The following is a 16,089-nucleotide window of genomic DNA, read 5'->3' as shown; positions in this document are numbered from 1 at the left end:
GACCCGTGGGCTGTTTGATAGAGTCTGTTCGCTTACTCTACGTTTGTGGTCATTGATTACTGTCATGTGTTAGAGCTATACCCCGGGGGCCCCACTGCCACGAGTTTGGATTGCCCATTAAGCTCAATTGAGAGGAGATATTATGCGAGTTGGTTCCTTTATCTAATTATCGACAGTGTTACGGGCATCCCAAACGAGGCTAAGGGGAGACACTTCTCAAATGTGGAGTGTTGCGGGCGTGGAATACTAGTATTACTTCCAAGGTTGGTCGATGGTACACAGGCATTCGACATAATACTAAAGCCCTGATCAATTCACCTTACCATCTACATTGACCTGATAGTTTCTAGACAGCGAGGGTACTACAGAGCATCAGAGCAGAGAGAAAGCGAGATATTAGAATTCTTGCAAAAGCATCATTTACTACAGCAGTGCTCTTATATTTGGGAAATTTTGTTCATTTACTTGAATCTTCAAGTCCATTAATCGATGCAAGCACATTCGGATGATATGGTACACACGCATCAGACTCATCCACGTCTCAGTCCTCTCCACAATAGGACTCCTGCCGCTGAGGTTCAGCGCACAAGTAGAGCCGACGCAGAGAAGCTATAATCACGTGGATGGTCTGGACCGACCTATACGACGCATAGGTCATGGGCACTCCAGCACCCACCATTAAAAAAAAGAAAACACCACATATGTTGAGGAAAACAGAGTAGGCAGGGAAGACCTAGGCCGCAAATTGGTACCAGGGTCAAATATCAGAGGGGTATAGGAGAAGGATAGAGGATTGAGTGATGGCGTCTCGCAACCCGGTCCGGCCATCGATATTGCCAACCGAGCTACTCGCTAATGCGAAGCCTGGGCTGTGATCAAGTTGAAAAGAATCGCTTATGCGGAGAACTTGCGGGTGATCTTGGCAATGACTACTCAGGGTGTTAGCATGACACGAAGCCGAAACTGAAACCAGAGACCAGCATCTATTATGATGATGATGATGATGATGATGATGATGATGATGATGATGATGACGATGATGGGAAAGGAAGTACAAGGTAGCCACATACCATGCAGACCGACAACAGAGAAAATGAAGCCCAGACTCAGAACCAGGACAACGACGGGATCGACACGGAGACCGGGGCTCTCATCAGTGTACAGCTTCAGCATGGTTCCGGACGAACCACCGGCACCAGCGGAGCGAGTAGAGCTAGGGCGAACATTGCGCAGAGACTCCTTGTGGTCGGCAGCAGCACGACGGCGCATGGCAGCGCGAGGGCCACCGGGGGGAGTGGGCGAGGAAGGACGGCCGACGGAGGAACCGGAGGCGGCAGCAGCGCCAGCGGACTTGGAGTCAGGGCCAGACTCGGCGCCCGAGGTGAGAGGGGAGGCAGGACGGGGAGAGGCCTATTGAGATCTTGTTAACGGATTGTTGATAAAAGAGATGTTGTATGAATTGGACGAGTTAAGGTGATGATTTGGTATCGTCAGGGAAAGGAGGTGGCTGCTTGGATCGAGGAAATTGAATTCGAGAGAGAGACATATTGTAGACTGAACAATTGGATGATTGAAGAAGCTTACCATTGTGAAATGAGATGGAGGGTGAGAAAGAAAAATGAATAATGAATGAAGAGGAGTGGGAAGATTAAGCCGTGGAAGGAGAGGATTTGCGGAGTTGAGGCCACGATCGCGCTTTCCTGATTCGATACGAGGGGCGGTATCAGTACGGTTACAGGGAGCTGTTTGTGTGATGTGGAACAGTAATTTTGTGTATGGATTACACTGGAGTCCACCAATCAGGGGAGTACATTGTGGAACAGCCATTGTGGCACACTACTTTAGCGTACTGTAGCCATTTTTTAGGATAATGTATACTTTATTGAGTTCTAGTGATATCTGACTTAATTCACAGCACTAGCTTAATTTACAGCGCCATTCATATTGAGATCATAGTTATAATCGATTCTTAGGCCGAAGTCTAAGTGATGATCGTTGGGACTGCCAATCGGCATTGCACTATCGTAAGTGACATGGGGACCTTAAAAAGAAAACCCTGGGAATCATAGCCAAAAAAAAGAAAAGAAAAGAAAACAGAAAGGGGTGAGATAGAAAGAAACGCCACCAGTGCTTTCGTGAGTGATATGTGAAGGAAAGAAGGAAAGCAGGGAGGTAGTAAATGACAACGATTTTGCGTCCAACATCATTGCATGACAAGATGGACGGAGAGAAACAGAAAGATGCCCAAGCTTTCGCGGGCGAGGTATCATCAGAATGGCCCAAATCAGAAACGCAAAGATCAGGCTGAAATAACGGGATAATCAAAAATCAAAATTATAAGGAGACCACAAGGAAAACAGAGACACCGCTCCAGGTACAAACGCCAGAAGAGATCAGTTGGAGAGATACACTTTACCATTGATCAGCATGATCAATCAATCATCATGCGGGACGGGACCTGGCCCTCCATGTTGGAAGAGAGCTCAGTCGACTTTTCTTCCGCCTTGCTCTTCTTGTTTTGGATATGCGGCTTGAGGCCGTGGTGGAAGTTGTTGACACACAGGCACGCATTGACAATGGTGATCACGATGAGCATTAACGTGATGACAGCGAAGAAAGTCATCGACGGTCGAGCGGCAAGATATTGGTCGCGGGTTGCCTCTGCGTACATGCGGTACAGCTTGAAGATGAAGTATGCCATAGCAGCAAAGAAAAGGAGCTAGAAAAAAAAAGGGTGAGTAAATGATCGGCCATACACATAATTTCGGGAAAAGAAGCTTACAATGATAGAGATCATTCCCAAAGTAGTTTCCCGGCGAACGAAAAATGCACCAAACGCCAGGATGATGATCGTTACTGGGACGGCGATGATGGTGAGGTAGAACTCAGCATCATGTTTATTCGAGGATACGATCACAAGGAACTGAATCGTAAATCCGAGGAAGAAGAAGAAATCGAATTTCAATAGGGCAATGTAAATCTAGAAAAAAAAAAGTTAGAATTAACTGGTTGAGCCAGAGCGGGGTGATAGATCTCACCTGGTATGTCAGGTACCGGCGCTTCATGCGAAGATCCGCACTGATATGTTTGTAGATGGTCCATGCAAATTCATCATATAGCTTCCATGCGACAAAGGTCATCAGAACGCTTCCAATACCGACAATACACGGAATGATGATCAGAAACGGTTTTGATTCGCCCCAAACCTCGGGTTTAATGTAATCTTCATGGTATAGCACAGAAACAGCGGTATTGATTTGGTTCACTTGGACCGCTCCGTAGATAAGCAGACCCACGTTGCACATGCAAAGTCCGATAATTTGGATGGTGTTCTTCATGCGCAGTGCATCGTAGACCAGTACAAGTTCATAAATAAATCCAAAGCTGTAAAGGGCGAGGAAAGTCGGGATGGTTTTGGAGGCGGGAACGTCGTTAGGTTCTTCTTGGATTTGGAAGTTGGCAAAAACATAACTAGACAACCCGTTGTTAGCTTTCGAAAGTAGGAAAGGGAGAGAACAGTCTGGTTTCCATCGCATCGCTGTCTCTTGCGACGTGAAAGAAGAGGGGAAAGGGGAGTGGGATCTCACCATTCCAAAGCTAGCGTGACAACTGTTTGGACAAGAGTAATGATGGCAAAAGCCCAGGTCCACTGGGTATTGGGGATATACATCTTGGAGGTCGCCGGAGGAGGCGGGGCATTCACCTTCGGAAAGGTCTCACGCGGACGATATCTTCCTTCCTCTGGGTGATATGTAGGATCAAATCCAGCAGGGCCCATCAAGGAGACAGACTCGCGAGAATCAATCTTGGCGAAAGGGCCTGCGGACGCATCCGCGGTTTGGTCGGGATAAGGCACAATGACGGTATTGACCACCGGGGGGGAGACCGGTGGTTTTCTTTTTTCTTGGTTTATTTAAAAGGTGAAGAAGAAAGAGGGTGTCGGGTTACACGAAAGGGCTTGCTTCACCCTGATACGTGGGTGCTTTGAAACACCAAGAAAAGGCTCGTGTGCCAGGCTTGGCGTGTTTCTCGAGGGATCCCCCCCCAAAAAAAGACAGATGAGCTGAGGGGAGTTCTTGGCGAATAATTGCAAAAATTAGACTCGAGGGGGGAACATCTAGGTCGGGTTTTCTTCTTTGTTTTCGCGGTTCGTAGTTAAATCCAGTCGAAAAAAAGATAAGATGGCCGTTGAGAGATGAGACGAACGAGGGATGCCTTAACGGAGAATCGTGAATTTTCGGGCAATCGAAAGGAGATGGCGAAAATGGAGAAACCCCAACAAAGTCACTAAACGAATGGATGGGAGCGAAGGAGAGGAGAAGAAGAAGAAGAGCGAAAGAGAAGAAGAAGAGAGAGAAACAATCAGGGGTGCATTTCTGGGGTCGATGGAGGACTCTCCTTGGCGCGCCCGCCTTCCACGGGAATTCTAGACTTTCTCCATCTCAACAACACTGAACAATTTTTCGACGGTTTTGCCCGATCTTCCCTGTGTCTCCACTATAACCTCTCAGCATCAAATGGTTGCCTGCTCAGCCTTCAAGTTGACTTCCATTTATCCACCGATTACTCATTTCGAAACCGCCGCGCCCTGTCAACTTTGGTCTGGTTTACCCAGCCACACGCTATCTCCTCGGATCATCCCCTCTCTACGGAATCTATGTACATTACGGAGTACATGTGTTGAGTGTTTACCTCCTCATGATGGAATCTAAGCTGAGCATACACGAAGCGTGAAACATGCAGTGGCTGAGGTTGGGGGCCCTGGTGGAATGTGGTGGCTGTGGTCTGGCCCTTCCCCAAATCAGGCACTGACAGGGCTGGTCCAAGATATCCAGCTAATGAGACTATGGTTCAGTTGGGATGATGACGATAGCCCTGGCTGTACGGAGTCCGGAGTCCAGGATGATGATTCCCATCTCAGCCTTATTGGTTCAAGTGGCTTACAGTAGGGGAGGGTGGACAGTTGGTGTTGACTGTTCCTGAAACAGCGGATCCATCCAACATTCTTCCCGGTGTTCCGCTTTTTTTTTTTTAAAAAAAAAAAATACAATGTACAGCGTACAGTGCACTCACTAGCTACTACAAGAACCCTTTTCTGGCTTTGAGCTCGTGATGCAGGTGTTTCTACCAGACTGTGTACCTGTTCAATTGATTTACGAGTGACCTGCATATCTGCAGGGATCGAGCAGTCTGGACCGCAAGGCGGCTCCACCGAGATTGCGCAAACCTGAGTTCTGCGTGGATCGATCCAAACAGGAACAGATCTATCTACGGCATACATACATAGTAGAGTGCATATATCCTATGGGTCATGTTATAAGAAGAATAGGCAGTCTGTTGGAAACTAGTGTAGTAGCAGAGTAGTTAGTGGTATAGCTTAATCAGTGGTAGACTGTCAATTGGAATCCTTCGACAAGCTCGGAATTCCGTTGCAACCAATCCCGAAATCCACATGGAAGCCCCTCATTTGTGATATACAAACTGTGATTATTCAAGATTCCATTGTTCCCTCGATCTTATCCATCGCGGAAAAGCAAAATTCATTGTGATCATCTCAATTATGTCAGACGACATCGAAACCAGTTTCCAGGCCGCTATTCAAGCTGGTAAAATCAATGGTGCCGTCATCTGCGCAACTGACACCAAGGGGAGCTTCACCTACAACAAAGCTCTTGGTGAACGTATCTTACTCTCCGAAGAGAAGGTCCCTCAGGAACTAGACGATGTGATTTACTTGGCATCCGCCACAAAGATCCTTGCCACTATTGCCGCCCTACAATGCGTTGATGACGGTCTCCTAACACTTGATGGCGATCTTTCGGCTATCGCTCCGGAACTGACAAGCAAACAAGTTCTTACCGGATTCTCAGAGGATGGGGAAACTCCCATCTATGAACCCGTGGTTAAACCGATTACTCTGGAAATGCTTCTTACCCATAGCTCCGGCTTAGTCTACCATTTCATGAACCCGGCCATAACGAAATGGCGTGAGAAATTTGCCAACGTGAATGATGGCGAGAAGAAGACTGTTGAAGAGTTGTTCTGTTATCCACTAAGCTTTCAGCCTGGTCAAGGCTGGATGTATGGACCTGGTTTAGACTGGGCTGGAAGAATTGTCGAACGGGTAACGGGGTTCTCTTTAGGAGAGTGGATGCAAAAACGTCTCTTTGATCCGCTGGGTATCAATGACGCGCAATTTTTCCCCGTCACACGGGAAGATCTACGTAGCCGTCTTGTTGATTTAAATCCCGATGACCCTGATGCTCTTGGACGTGCTACTGGTGCAGAGATGAATTTACGTGGACGAGGCCATTTTGGTGGGCATGGGATGTTCATGCCTGCGACGAGTTTTGTGAAGATCCTACATTCTATACTGAGCAATGATGGGAAGTTGCTCAGACCTGAGACTGTCGACGAGATGTTTCAACATAGACTTGGCCCCGAAGCAACGATAAGCCTTCGGGACGCATTGAAATCTCCCATGGGCAAGTTCTTCCTAGTGGGCGTGGATGTTGAAACAAAGTGTGGGTATGGTCTCGGTGGCTTACTTACCTTGGAAGATGTGGATGGCTGGTATGGAGAACAGACGATGTCTTGGGGTGGTGGACAGACCGTTGCTTGGTTTATTGACGGGAAGAATGACCTCTGTGGCATTGGTGCTCCTCTAGCCAAGCTACCTCTGGATATAGAGACAGCAGTTACCTTGAAGCAGGTTTTCCGTCATGATATTTTCCGCAAGTATGCGACGTGGAAAGGAAATCAGTAGGCGAGTGATGGAAAATTGGTAAACGCTGCTAACAGATGATCTCCATTCTGATGATTCACTATCTTCCGCGAAATTTCAAAGCTATATACAAACATAGCCAGTCAGTCATTTAGCCAGCCAGATGCAATCCTATGTACATCCTCTCCTCATTCAAGTGGCCGCAGATTTTCAACGCCGATAGAAACAGCAGAGAATGTTCGTTTTGACAAGGAACCATAGTGCTCCGAAAAACCGAAAGATTGAAAGACCAGATGTACCCCAGAGAATCACCTTGAAATACCATGCCGTGCGGAGCGTCGAAGTAGTCTACTACAATTAGCTGTCACATCTCAAAACAATCCAAATAATTTTCGACATACAGTCAAACAAAGCTGCTTCAACCCTTCATTATTGATGCACAGTGCTAAAAGCCCATTGCTGAACGTCCAAAGCAGCACAAGATTTGTCCGGAAGGACTTGTAAGAATCATCTAGATTGATTTCTTCTTTTTCCTCTGGCTCCTCCCATGGTGCGAGTGCCCGCTTAACTGTCTGTTCAAATTGAACATCAATATCGGCTTGCGGCTTATCAACTTCTTCCACGAATGCTGTCTGTGCATCCGACTTGGTTTGTACCGACGGTAGAGCATCAACTTTATCAGATCCCTTGGTGCCCCAGGAGACATCATGCCAGTTGCAGATGGCATAGACCATCAGGATATTAATTGACGACGGCATGCCAAGGAAGTATGCCCAAGACGATGTTAGCATGTGCCAAGGGTCGAGATAGACGATACTGGCAATTAGGTAAATTCCATATGTGGATACCAGTGCGACGAGTACGAGGCCACCAGTTGAGTTGATGAATGAGTTAAGGAATATACCAATGCCGTCATGGAAGTTGAAGCTCAAATTGTCGCCTGTGAGCGCCTGCGAGACCAAATAAAAAGATAAGACAAGGATATAGGCTTGTACTATCGAGAAATAGACCAGGGAGAAGGTGTAATACATTTTTGTCCTTGTCTGTGTTAGCTTTTACTATTACACACAATGAGCATAATAGCTTACCCTTTTGGCCTATTTCCTAATGCCAGGATAAACTGGAGCATGAGTGTCGCTAGATATCCTGTCTTTAGTGTATTGTTTAAGATCGGTGTGACATTGGCTCCGAATGGCCAGCCCTTGTTGTGGTTGACTGCGCTTGGTGTCCCGACAATATCCATAATAACAGAGCTTGTGAGCCAGTATGATGCTATCCAAGAGATTCACTGTGAGTTTCAACGATGCCAAATCCTAACGTGAACAAGAGAAAAAGAAGCATACCTAGAGAGAACCATGTCATCACAAGTTGGCAGATGTTGTAGATTAGCTGAACGTGAAACGCAAATAAGCGAATATAGTTGTGCCCACTTCTGTATATCCGATTGAAATGCATAGTGGCATAAAGACTAGCCGCAAAAGATCCATTTAGCCAACGTCTTCGTTGACTGAGGAACTCTGCCGGACCCTCAGGCACATCGGTCTCTCCTTTCGAAGCTTTCACGTAAGTGAGTTTCCATTGACAACCCGCTTTAGCAACCAATTCAAAGCATAAGATTCGGTCTTCTGCTAAAAACATATTCTTCTTGAAAATATTCATCCCCTCGATTCCTTTCTTGCCGAGTTTTTCAGAGAGTGTATGGTCGCCGTGAAAATACTGTTCTAACGGTCGACCAACAATAGCTCTGTATCTGTATGCAGAAAATGCCCCTGGTAGAACGCTCACATAGCCAAAGCTACTTTCCAACGGCTTGTCAAGAATATTGGAAATTTTATATTCAAAGTTCTGGGCTGCCACCAGTGGATTTAGAACGTTTCTCCATCCACGGCCAAGTAGAGCGTGTATCTCTCCGCATGCACCGCCGAGATGCCTGTCATTGTAGAATGCTTCCCATAATTCAAGAAGAGACTTATGCCCTGGTTTTGTTCCAGCATCAATCAAAATACATACTTCAGGATTTAGAATCCGTCCGAATGCATTGAACAACCAGCGATGTGAGTTGATCTTTTTGCTGTTTTTCTGTTTGAGACAGAACATCATCTGAACAGGAGGGAGGTTTGTTGGATCGTCTCCACAAGGCCGAATCAATTGTTGTGTCGGAGTGATTGATAGCTGCGTGGTGTATTCGAACTAAATAACAGTATGAGTGTCAAGACCTTAAATTGCTGGGAACGAAGGATTTCTTACAATATGAGCAACTGTCTCCCTACCATCCACATCATGCTTCATAACACCGTCCTGATAGATGCCAACAGTGGCAAGTAGGTCAAGGGTATTCTTATCACATGGTTTGATGCCATCAAAAACAAGACATACAACGATCTTTTGCCATGCCGGACCTCCCTTGTTCCAGAACTCTGTTTTTTTAAGGTTGACTATATCACGCACATTTTGCACAACGCTATGCAAGGTTCTGGCCGTCAGCACTTTATCCTCGTTGTAGTATGTAATCGCGATTAGCATCTCGGTATGTCGATTGTACATGGATGGTCTGAGGTTATATCCATGCTGCAAAGTGAATTCATCCGGATCGCATGTTGCGGCCGTATCTACTCTAATTAGCCTCTGATCTTATAATGGCCATATACTTTGCTAACTCTGGCGGGTCATTTACATCGCATGTGAGTGAATTCTTCCGATGAACCCCCTTCCAGGTCTCGGTATTTAGGCTGTACTGCATTCCGAATCGCACTTGGAACTGGGTAGTCAACACTCAGCACTGTCCCCTTGACCAGCTTGATTCTTCTTGTTGGATATCGTCTCAAGATCCCTGATGCCGCCCTTTGTCGTTGGGCCCATCGCTTGGAAGTCGTCGAGCCAGTCTCAGCATTTTGGTGCTCAGAGGGAGCAGGTGAATCTCCATCTTGAGCCTCCGAATAGCATGAACTTGCTGATAGATTTGCACCGGTACGGTATGGTGATGGATATCGTGGCAAAGGGACGGAAAGTGTTTGGTCAGAGCTACTGTATGGATCAGGAGGATGTGAGGGTAGACCCAAGTGTGGATTTGGAGGTGGAAGGAGCGGCTGGTTTGGCGGGATTTGATCACCGATCTCGGGGTTTCTCTATCAGATCATTAGCACTTTCTGGAGACTAGTATTCCTCATTGTTTGTCAATTGAAATTTACCTCACGAGGTTCGAGGAGTTCCCCTGGTATGACATAGCCACGAGAACTTCGAGGACGAGGTGCGTTCGAATGGTGAGGGTCCATCGTATAAGCGATGCCACACTAGAATTTAGGAGGCAGAGCTGGGCTGAAAAAGAGAAAAAGCTTGGTGTAATTATTTCAAAGATTATTTGAAGGTGATTCGAAGATGCGGATAAGACTGAGCGAATCCATTCCTGGAATGACATGCGAAATCTGAGCATGCGAGGTCATTTGGGTTAGACATGAGACCATGTATAATCACGGAAAAGTCCCAATGTACATCGTCCCGTATAGACCAATCTGGAACAGGTGTGAGACCAGCAGTGAAATGGAACCCACCAATCCATGCTCTCGCTGCCCAAATGGCAGCTGCTTAGGATTTAAAACTGGCTGCCGCTTGTTTAAAAGTAGCCTGGATTCGTTTGACGACTCGATCTATGACGGAAAGCAACTTGAGGGTCATGAACCGGTTGATTCCTAATAATAGGCGAGACCAAGGTAGTACAGCACCCCAAGGTGGAAATTGTACTCTGTTGGCTTCCTTCGGAGGTGCGAGCAACAAGGATATCTCTTCGACACAGATGTCACGGCCAAGTCACCTTTTAACCACCGAATGGGGACCAATATAGTGAACTTTCTCAATATTGAGCCTCTTATAGACTCATCATAAACTCTGGTCAATGCATTTCGGGCCCAGCATGTCTTTGTCAGGGCGCCCAGCAATAGCAGCCCAGGTTGAAGTGGAGAGTGACGATCTCATCTATACAAACAAGGATACGGTCACAGGGAAAATAATACTAGTCGCTTTGTCGTCTGTCCTCATATCAAACATTTCTCTGACTCTTTCTGGGAGTTCGACTTCGAGGTTGAGATCTAGGTACAGTAACGAGACACATAAGGTATTCGCTGTCCTAGCTGCTGCTGCCTGGTAGTACCGAGAATTTAGCTAAATCATTCAAAGGTATTCAAATCCACACGATGGATAATTTCACCCGATGAGGTCCCGCAGCACAGTATAGTTAGAAAGAGAACAATGAGAGCAGGAAGACATATATTTGAATTCTCCATTCCGGTAAGTTTTCTTCGCAGTGTTAGAATGGCGATGTTTGGAAATTTGAAAGCTGAGATATTTCTATTCAAAGTTTCCTCCAACCTGCGAATGCGCCCAATCAAGCCAAATAAAAAGAAGTAAACCATTACCATGCACCATCAAGAAACGCTGGCGCAAGGGAAAGACACATCTGCTACGACGACTTCCTCCATCAACAGGTCAAGTCGGTTCAGCAGCGGAAGTAAGATATACACTTGATGTGAAAATTATGGGGCGTGGTATTCCTCAAATATACCGAAATCTAGTTGAGTACTATTGAACAGCATCAGACTACTAGACTGATGCAAATTAGTAACTTGCACGTTGAGGCTCCTCAAGCTGACCAAGCTGGACAGACACACGAGATACGCTTTTGTCCTGTACAAAAGCCATCGTAGGAGCAACAGTATATAATGTTTGAACCGAAATCCGAATATAGCTGGTTCAACATGCTAATGGACATGCAAGTCGAGGTAGAGGTTTTGAGCGGCTCCTGGCTTCTTTTAGGTCAGGCGCTGCCATCTAATATCAAAATCATAAAGCTCCACGCCGACGACTGTCAACTTTATTTACACGATTTCCAAACACAGCTCATCGGAATAACACAGCTTCACGCCCGTGGATATGGTAAAATATCCAGACATTCCTGGATTATCCAAAAACCATGGCCAACATGGAACAGAGAATATGTACTGACAATAATCCTTTGGGTACTAAGATTATACTTCCAAGTGTAATTTGGGCATCGCATACCCTTCCCTCTGCGCTGACACCGAGCTTCGCAATTTGCAATATAAAGCGAGATTATCAACTTGAGGTGCGCCTCGGGTTTAGAATGGGACTGTCCAAGGTACATCATCAAGATCCCAATCGCCGACAGATCACCCGGGCACTAATCTCAGTAAATGCTAACATCTCACGTAATTTCCAGCTGAAAATAGCTATCCGAGAATTCCAGTTTCCAGTCTATGTTACTGCAGTTGAAGCCTCGAAGGCAAACCTACAGTAAAAAATGGATTTCATCAAGTTGAAGTTTATTTGGACGCACAAAACGGACGATGTGAGAGCTTAGTATTTATGTGATAGAGAGCTAAAGAAGCTGAGCAGTAAACGTGATTCACTAAATAAGGCCAAATGAATTTCTCCATTGAGACACTTTTTTACCTCCGTTAATCTGTCCGTAGCTAGGTACGTAGTGGTCATATGGTGGACTTTTGCGCATTGTAAATCCATCCAGCTTAATTGCATATGGCAGAAACATGCAGTTTTTAATCGGAGACTTTTTAATTCTTTTTCTCAAAATCAAACAGGATCGGATCACTGCCCTAGGGTGGCCAAAATTTATCTAGATAGGACAATTATGCTGCTTTCGCTGTTTATCGTGGTTTTTACTCTATCTTAGTACGAGCTCTTGCTTTAGATAACCATACATCCATCTTGTCCAAAATTTGCTCCCTTTCTTTTTCATCTCTACTGAGCTGAGATCTAGCTAGGCATTACTAAATTGTGATCTAATTTCATGTGTGCCGCTTTGCTGTGGTGTTTTACGTGTTGTCTCCTCCGATTACCCTTTCCGTCACGCTTGGTGTTATCGGCTCAATCTTGGACCATTCAGCAAAGACTATTTCTCTTCCCCGCACTCCTCATCAGTAGAGCATATGAATTAAACCTACCGGGTCGAGATACTGTAAATGCTTCGTCGGCATGATCTGGCTCAATAATTTTAATCTAGGAGCACAAAAGCTCTATAAATGGGCAAAGCAGCCGCCTAGAAGCAGTCACTTGCTACCTTATCACAACCATCTTTTATCTCTGTTAGGATAGACTATATCAAGTCAAGCAACTATGCTCTCGCTCTGGGCGGCATTAATCCTTTCAATTGCTTTTTACATTGGACAGGGGCTCTTCACGCCCCTTGCAAAAATACCAGGACCTTGGTATACGCAATTCACGAGTCTATGGATTAAATACCAAGAGTTCACCGCGAATCGCCGAGTATCCGTTAACCTTCTTCATCGACGCTACGGCCCTGTTGTGAGGTTAGGCCCTAACGAAATATCTTTTACGAGTCTCGATGCTATAAAAGAGATTTATGCTTCGGGGGGTAGTGGCTATGACAAGACCGAGTTTTACTCATTATTCAAGCAATTCAAAATTAAAACAATGTTCTCCACATTGTCGAGAGATGAGGTGATTTGGATATTTTGGGAGTCAAACAGGTGACAGATACTGACTTCGCATAGCACAGTAGAAGAAAGCGTCTTTTTGCTGAGCGCTATGCCATGACTAATGTCATGAAGACGAAACCCTTGGCTGCCATTCATGAACGAGCAATGACTTTTGTGGCGCAATGTGCCGAGGCGGGACAAAAAAGCGTGGACATTTACGTTAGTACACTTATTATCTTGGAGCTATGGCTCTGTGCTAACCTTTCAAGGTATTGCTTCATTGTTATGCGGTAGACTGCGTAACTCACTTTATGTTCAGCCCTGGAGGGCTCAAATCCCTCAACATAAAGAAAGACTTTGAAATCATGCAGGAGCTGACATATCACCAAAGCCTCCAAAGTAAGTCAGTCACCTTCATGACTTAGAATTTAGTATTAAAATCACGCATGTTCTAAACTTCCACAGAAAGCCTACTGGCGTACTATCTTCCTAGATTGGAACCACATTTTCCAAAGTACCTTCATCCTCGAAGTGCCCCCAAAGCAAACCAATATGTTCTCGAAATGGCTAGTCAAACCGATTTGGACGACCACAGCTTGCTGGAAAAGCTCAAACGAAAGGACTCTAATTTGGAGCTCATGCAAGCTGCAGCAGAGTGCAAAGATCACATGGCTGCAGGTATTGATACGACCGGAGATGGGCTTTGCTTTTTGATGTGGGAACTTTCACAGCCTCAAAACATGAATTTTCAACGGCGACTGCAGCATGAATTAAAGAATGCCGCGGCAGATGCACCCTTAGACAGCCTCGTCTATCTTGATGCAGTTATCAAAGAAGCACTGCGTTGTTCTCCGCCAATTCCGATGTCTCTGCCACGATATGTACCCTCAGGTGGACGCGTTATTGACGGATACCATATCCCAGCCCATACCATCGTCAGCTGCCAGCCTTACACTGTTCACCGCAGTGACGAGAAGGTATTTCCAGAGCCAGATCGATTTAATCCAGATCGATGGCTTGATGCAAGGGGAACCGTTGAACGAAATAGAAACTTCTTTGCTTTTGCCGTTGGAGGAAGAGGGTGTACGGGGAAAAAGTAAGTGTAAAAGATACCATTCGCTGAGGTTACCCTTTTCTGACTTGAGATAGTCTCGCCTTGGTGGAAATGAAGACTCTATTGAAAGAGGTCTACTCTCGCTTTGAAACTACTGTTGCCCTAGATATGACTGGATCGATGATACTAGACGATCAAATCATATCTGCAAGGCCCAGGGGACAGACATGTAAGCTCGTATTTTCGCCAGCTTAGATTCAACTCCTGGCAAAACGCTCCCCATAACGGCTAGTTTTGTATGAGGACTTTTCAATCTTCCAATATATTTGATAGTAAAGCAATGAGATGTTGGTGAAGTTGTGTGCTTTGCTCAATTCGTTATGTTCATACGTAGATTCTGTTCTATCTAGATCTTTGTTGGCTTGCCAATGTGCTTCCTCCTTGATACTACAATATGAAGATGGATTAGGTTAGCGAATGGTCAGCGACGATCTCTTTACATTGATGGTTGAATGAGTAAAGCGGAATTTATGAGGGGAAGTTCCAATGAGGCGGAGACAAAATCAGTTGACCGTCTGCAATCGAAGCGGGGCCCCCCTCATCTCCTCCACCTACCCGATTTGTTTACTGCGGCTAGTGCATCATAGTCTGAGTCGACGAAGTCCGTTAGTCGTTGGTTTATGGTAATTCATGATAAAGTCTCGGCACAGTCCTCTTTGAATGAGGCAAAGAAGCACCTTGTTATCTTCCCTAGTCATGGCCAGCCTTGGTACTCCCGTCTCAGCATGTCGATTTTCGACGCGAATTTCCCTGCGATGGCTTCCAGAGTCAGCTCAGGAGACCACAGACACAATTGTCATGTCTGTTGGAGAATGGTATCTTGACTTGCGGATGGAAAAATCAACCGGCAAGATAGACTGGGCAATTGCTGGTCAACGACTCATCGAAAGCCAGGAACCTCGTTCGTTAATCCCGATACACTCATCTCATCCTTCGAATCTTCTTATAGATACAAAGCTAACGTGGCTCCAGTTCGAGTCTCCTTTACCCATGAGCTTGATTCCCATGATGCCTTTGAAAGTGCTGACTGTGGTACTTTCGTCACTCTCCCAAATGGTGATGATCTAGAAACCGGATCAATGCCTCGGCCTGATATTCCAGGGGAGCCAATGACGGAATATGAAGAAGTTTGGAGAGAGCTTCCATTCCGCGCAGGACCTGAGGGTGCGAAGGAAGGCATCTCGTGGGTTCTAGAGTCAGATGATGGAGAATTAAGTGAAGGTGAAGTGGCCCTGAACAAGGTATTTCTGGGCCGCATTTGGGGGACATACCTCGCTCTCCAGCAGACTCAAGTTCATAAGCGACATAAGGGCACGAATGGGAAATGGACGGTGAGCAAATCTGGGTCTGATGTCAGTGCTCGACGGGAAGAATGGAGTTCAGAGTGGAAAGATCGATATGTGGTGGGTGCCAATGGAGCCACACTACCTTCTATTTCCCGTGGGTTTGAAGGGGAAGGAATTGGCTCTTGGAGGGTTCCAGGAGAGAAAGTGAAAATCGCAGGTCGACAATACATAGTTCGTGCATTTGAAGAGATCTCGTATTCGATGCCGAGCCGGCTTTAATCATAATAATACCATCATCAACTAAATCTACAAGACCCCATCGGTACCCCTTTTCCATGAATCAGTAATTCTTAATTTACATAAAAAGTTGAGGTTTTATCCCCTTCAAATTTCGAGCAAACAAATCCCAGCACATTAAGAGTGACTTAAGATATCTTCCCTGACTCACTGGCAGTAAACAGCAACTAATACCAAAAACAGAAGGCGGTCTAATCGACT

At 45.8% G+C, this 16,089-nt stretch overlaps 6 protein-coding genes across 6 annotated transcripts; 3 read left to right on the top strand and 3 right to left on the bottom strand.

Moving 5' to 3' along the window:
• Positions 1-894: 894 nt before the first annotated feature.
• On the bottom strand, positions 895-1,587 carry N7469_007820 (SEC61-beta family protein; the record flags this gene model as incomplete). Its single annotated transcript, XM_056646738.1, has 3 exons — positions 895-929; positions 1,071-1,410; positions 1,585-1,587. 3 exons carry the CDS (start codon positions 1,585-1,587, stop codon positions 895-897), a joined length of 378 nt encoding a protein of 125 aa, XP_056498289.1.
• An 844-nt stretch (positions 1,588-2,431) lies between these two features.
• On the bottom strand, positions 2,432-3,778 carry N7469_007819 (uncharacterized protein; the record flags this gene model as incomplete). The annotated part of the gene is made up of 4 exons (XM_056646737.1): positions 2,432-2,719; positions 2,783-2,980; positions 3,039-3,471; positions 3,588-3,778. 4 exons carry the CDS (start codon positions 3,776-3,778, stop codon positions 2,432-2,434), a joined length of 1,110 nt encoding a protein of 369 aa, XP_056498288.1.
• A 1,782-nt stretch (positions 3,779-5,560) lies between these two features.
• N7469_007818 (serine hydrolase domain-containing protein) lies at positions 5,561-6,766 on the top strand (the record flags this gene model as incomplete). Its single annotated transcript, XM_056646736.1, has 1 exon — positions 5,561-6,766. One exon carries the CDS (start codon positions 5,561-5,563, stop codon positions 6,764-6,766), a length of 1,206 nt encoding a protein of 401 aa, XP_056498287.1.
• A 168-nt stretch (positions 6,767-6,934) lies between these two features.
• On the bottom strand, positions 6,935-9,996 carry N7469_007817 (Chitin synthase C; the record flags this gene model as incomplete). Its single annotated transcript, XM_056646735.1, has 7 exons — positions 6,935-7,072; positions 7,126-7,762; positions 7,813-7,996; positions 8,068-8,914; positions 8,972-9,333; positions 9,399-9,849; positions 9,913-9,996. The coding sequence occupies 7 exons, from the start codon at positions 9,994-9,996 to the stop codon at positions 6,935-6,937; spliced, it is 2,703 nt and encodes a 900-aa protein (XP_056498286.1).
• A 2,872-nt stretch (positions 9,997-12,868) lies between these two features.
• Positions 12,869-14,500, top strand: N7469_007816 (cytochrome P450; the record flags this gene model as incomplete). Its single annotated transcript, XM_056646734.1, has 5 exons — positions 12,869-13,213; positions 13,267-13,410; positions 13,461-13,590; positions 13,657-14,287; positions 14,341-14,500. 5 exons carry the CDS (start codon positions 12,869-12,871, stop codon positions 14,498-14,500), a joined length of 1,410 nt encoding a protein of 469 aa, XP_056498285.1.
• Positions 14,501-14,965: 465 nt separating this feature from the next.
• On the top strand, positions 14,966-15,870 carry N7469_007815 (uncharacterized protein; the record flags this gene model as incomplete). Its single annotated transcript, XM_056646733.1, has 2 exons — positions 14,966-15,206; positions 15,278-15,870. 2 exons carry the CDS (start codon positions 14,966-14,968, stop codon positions 15,868-15,870), a joined length of 834 nt encoding a protein of 277 aa, XP_056498284.1.
• Between the last annotated feature and the right edge of the window lie 219 nt (positions 15,871-16,089).

The sequence above is a fragment of the Penicillium citrinum genome (genome assembly GCF_028827155.1).
Source record: "Penicillium citrinum strain IBT 23319 chromosome Unknown utg000007l:1.0-2040159.0:1.0-2041076.0, whole genome shotgun sequence".
Taxonomy (NCBI): domain Eukaryota; kingdom Fungi; phylum Ascomycota; class Eurotiomycetes; order Eurotiales; family Aspergillaceae; genus Penicillium; species Penicillium citrinum.
This window is presented reverse-complemented; position numbering and strand designations above follow the sequence as displayed.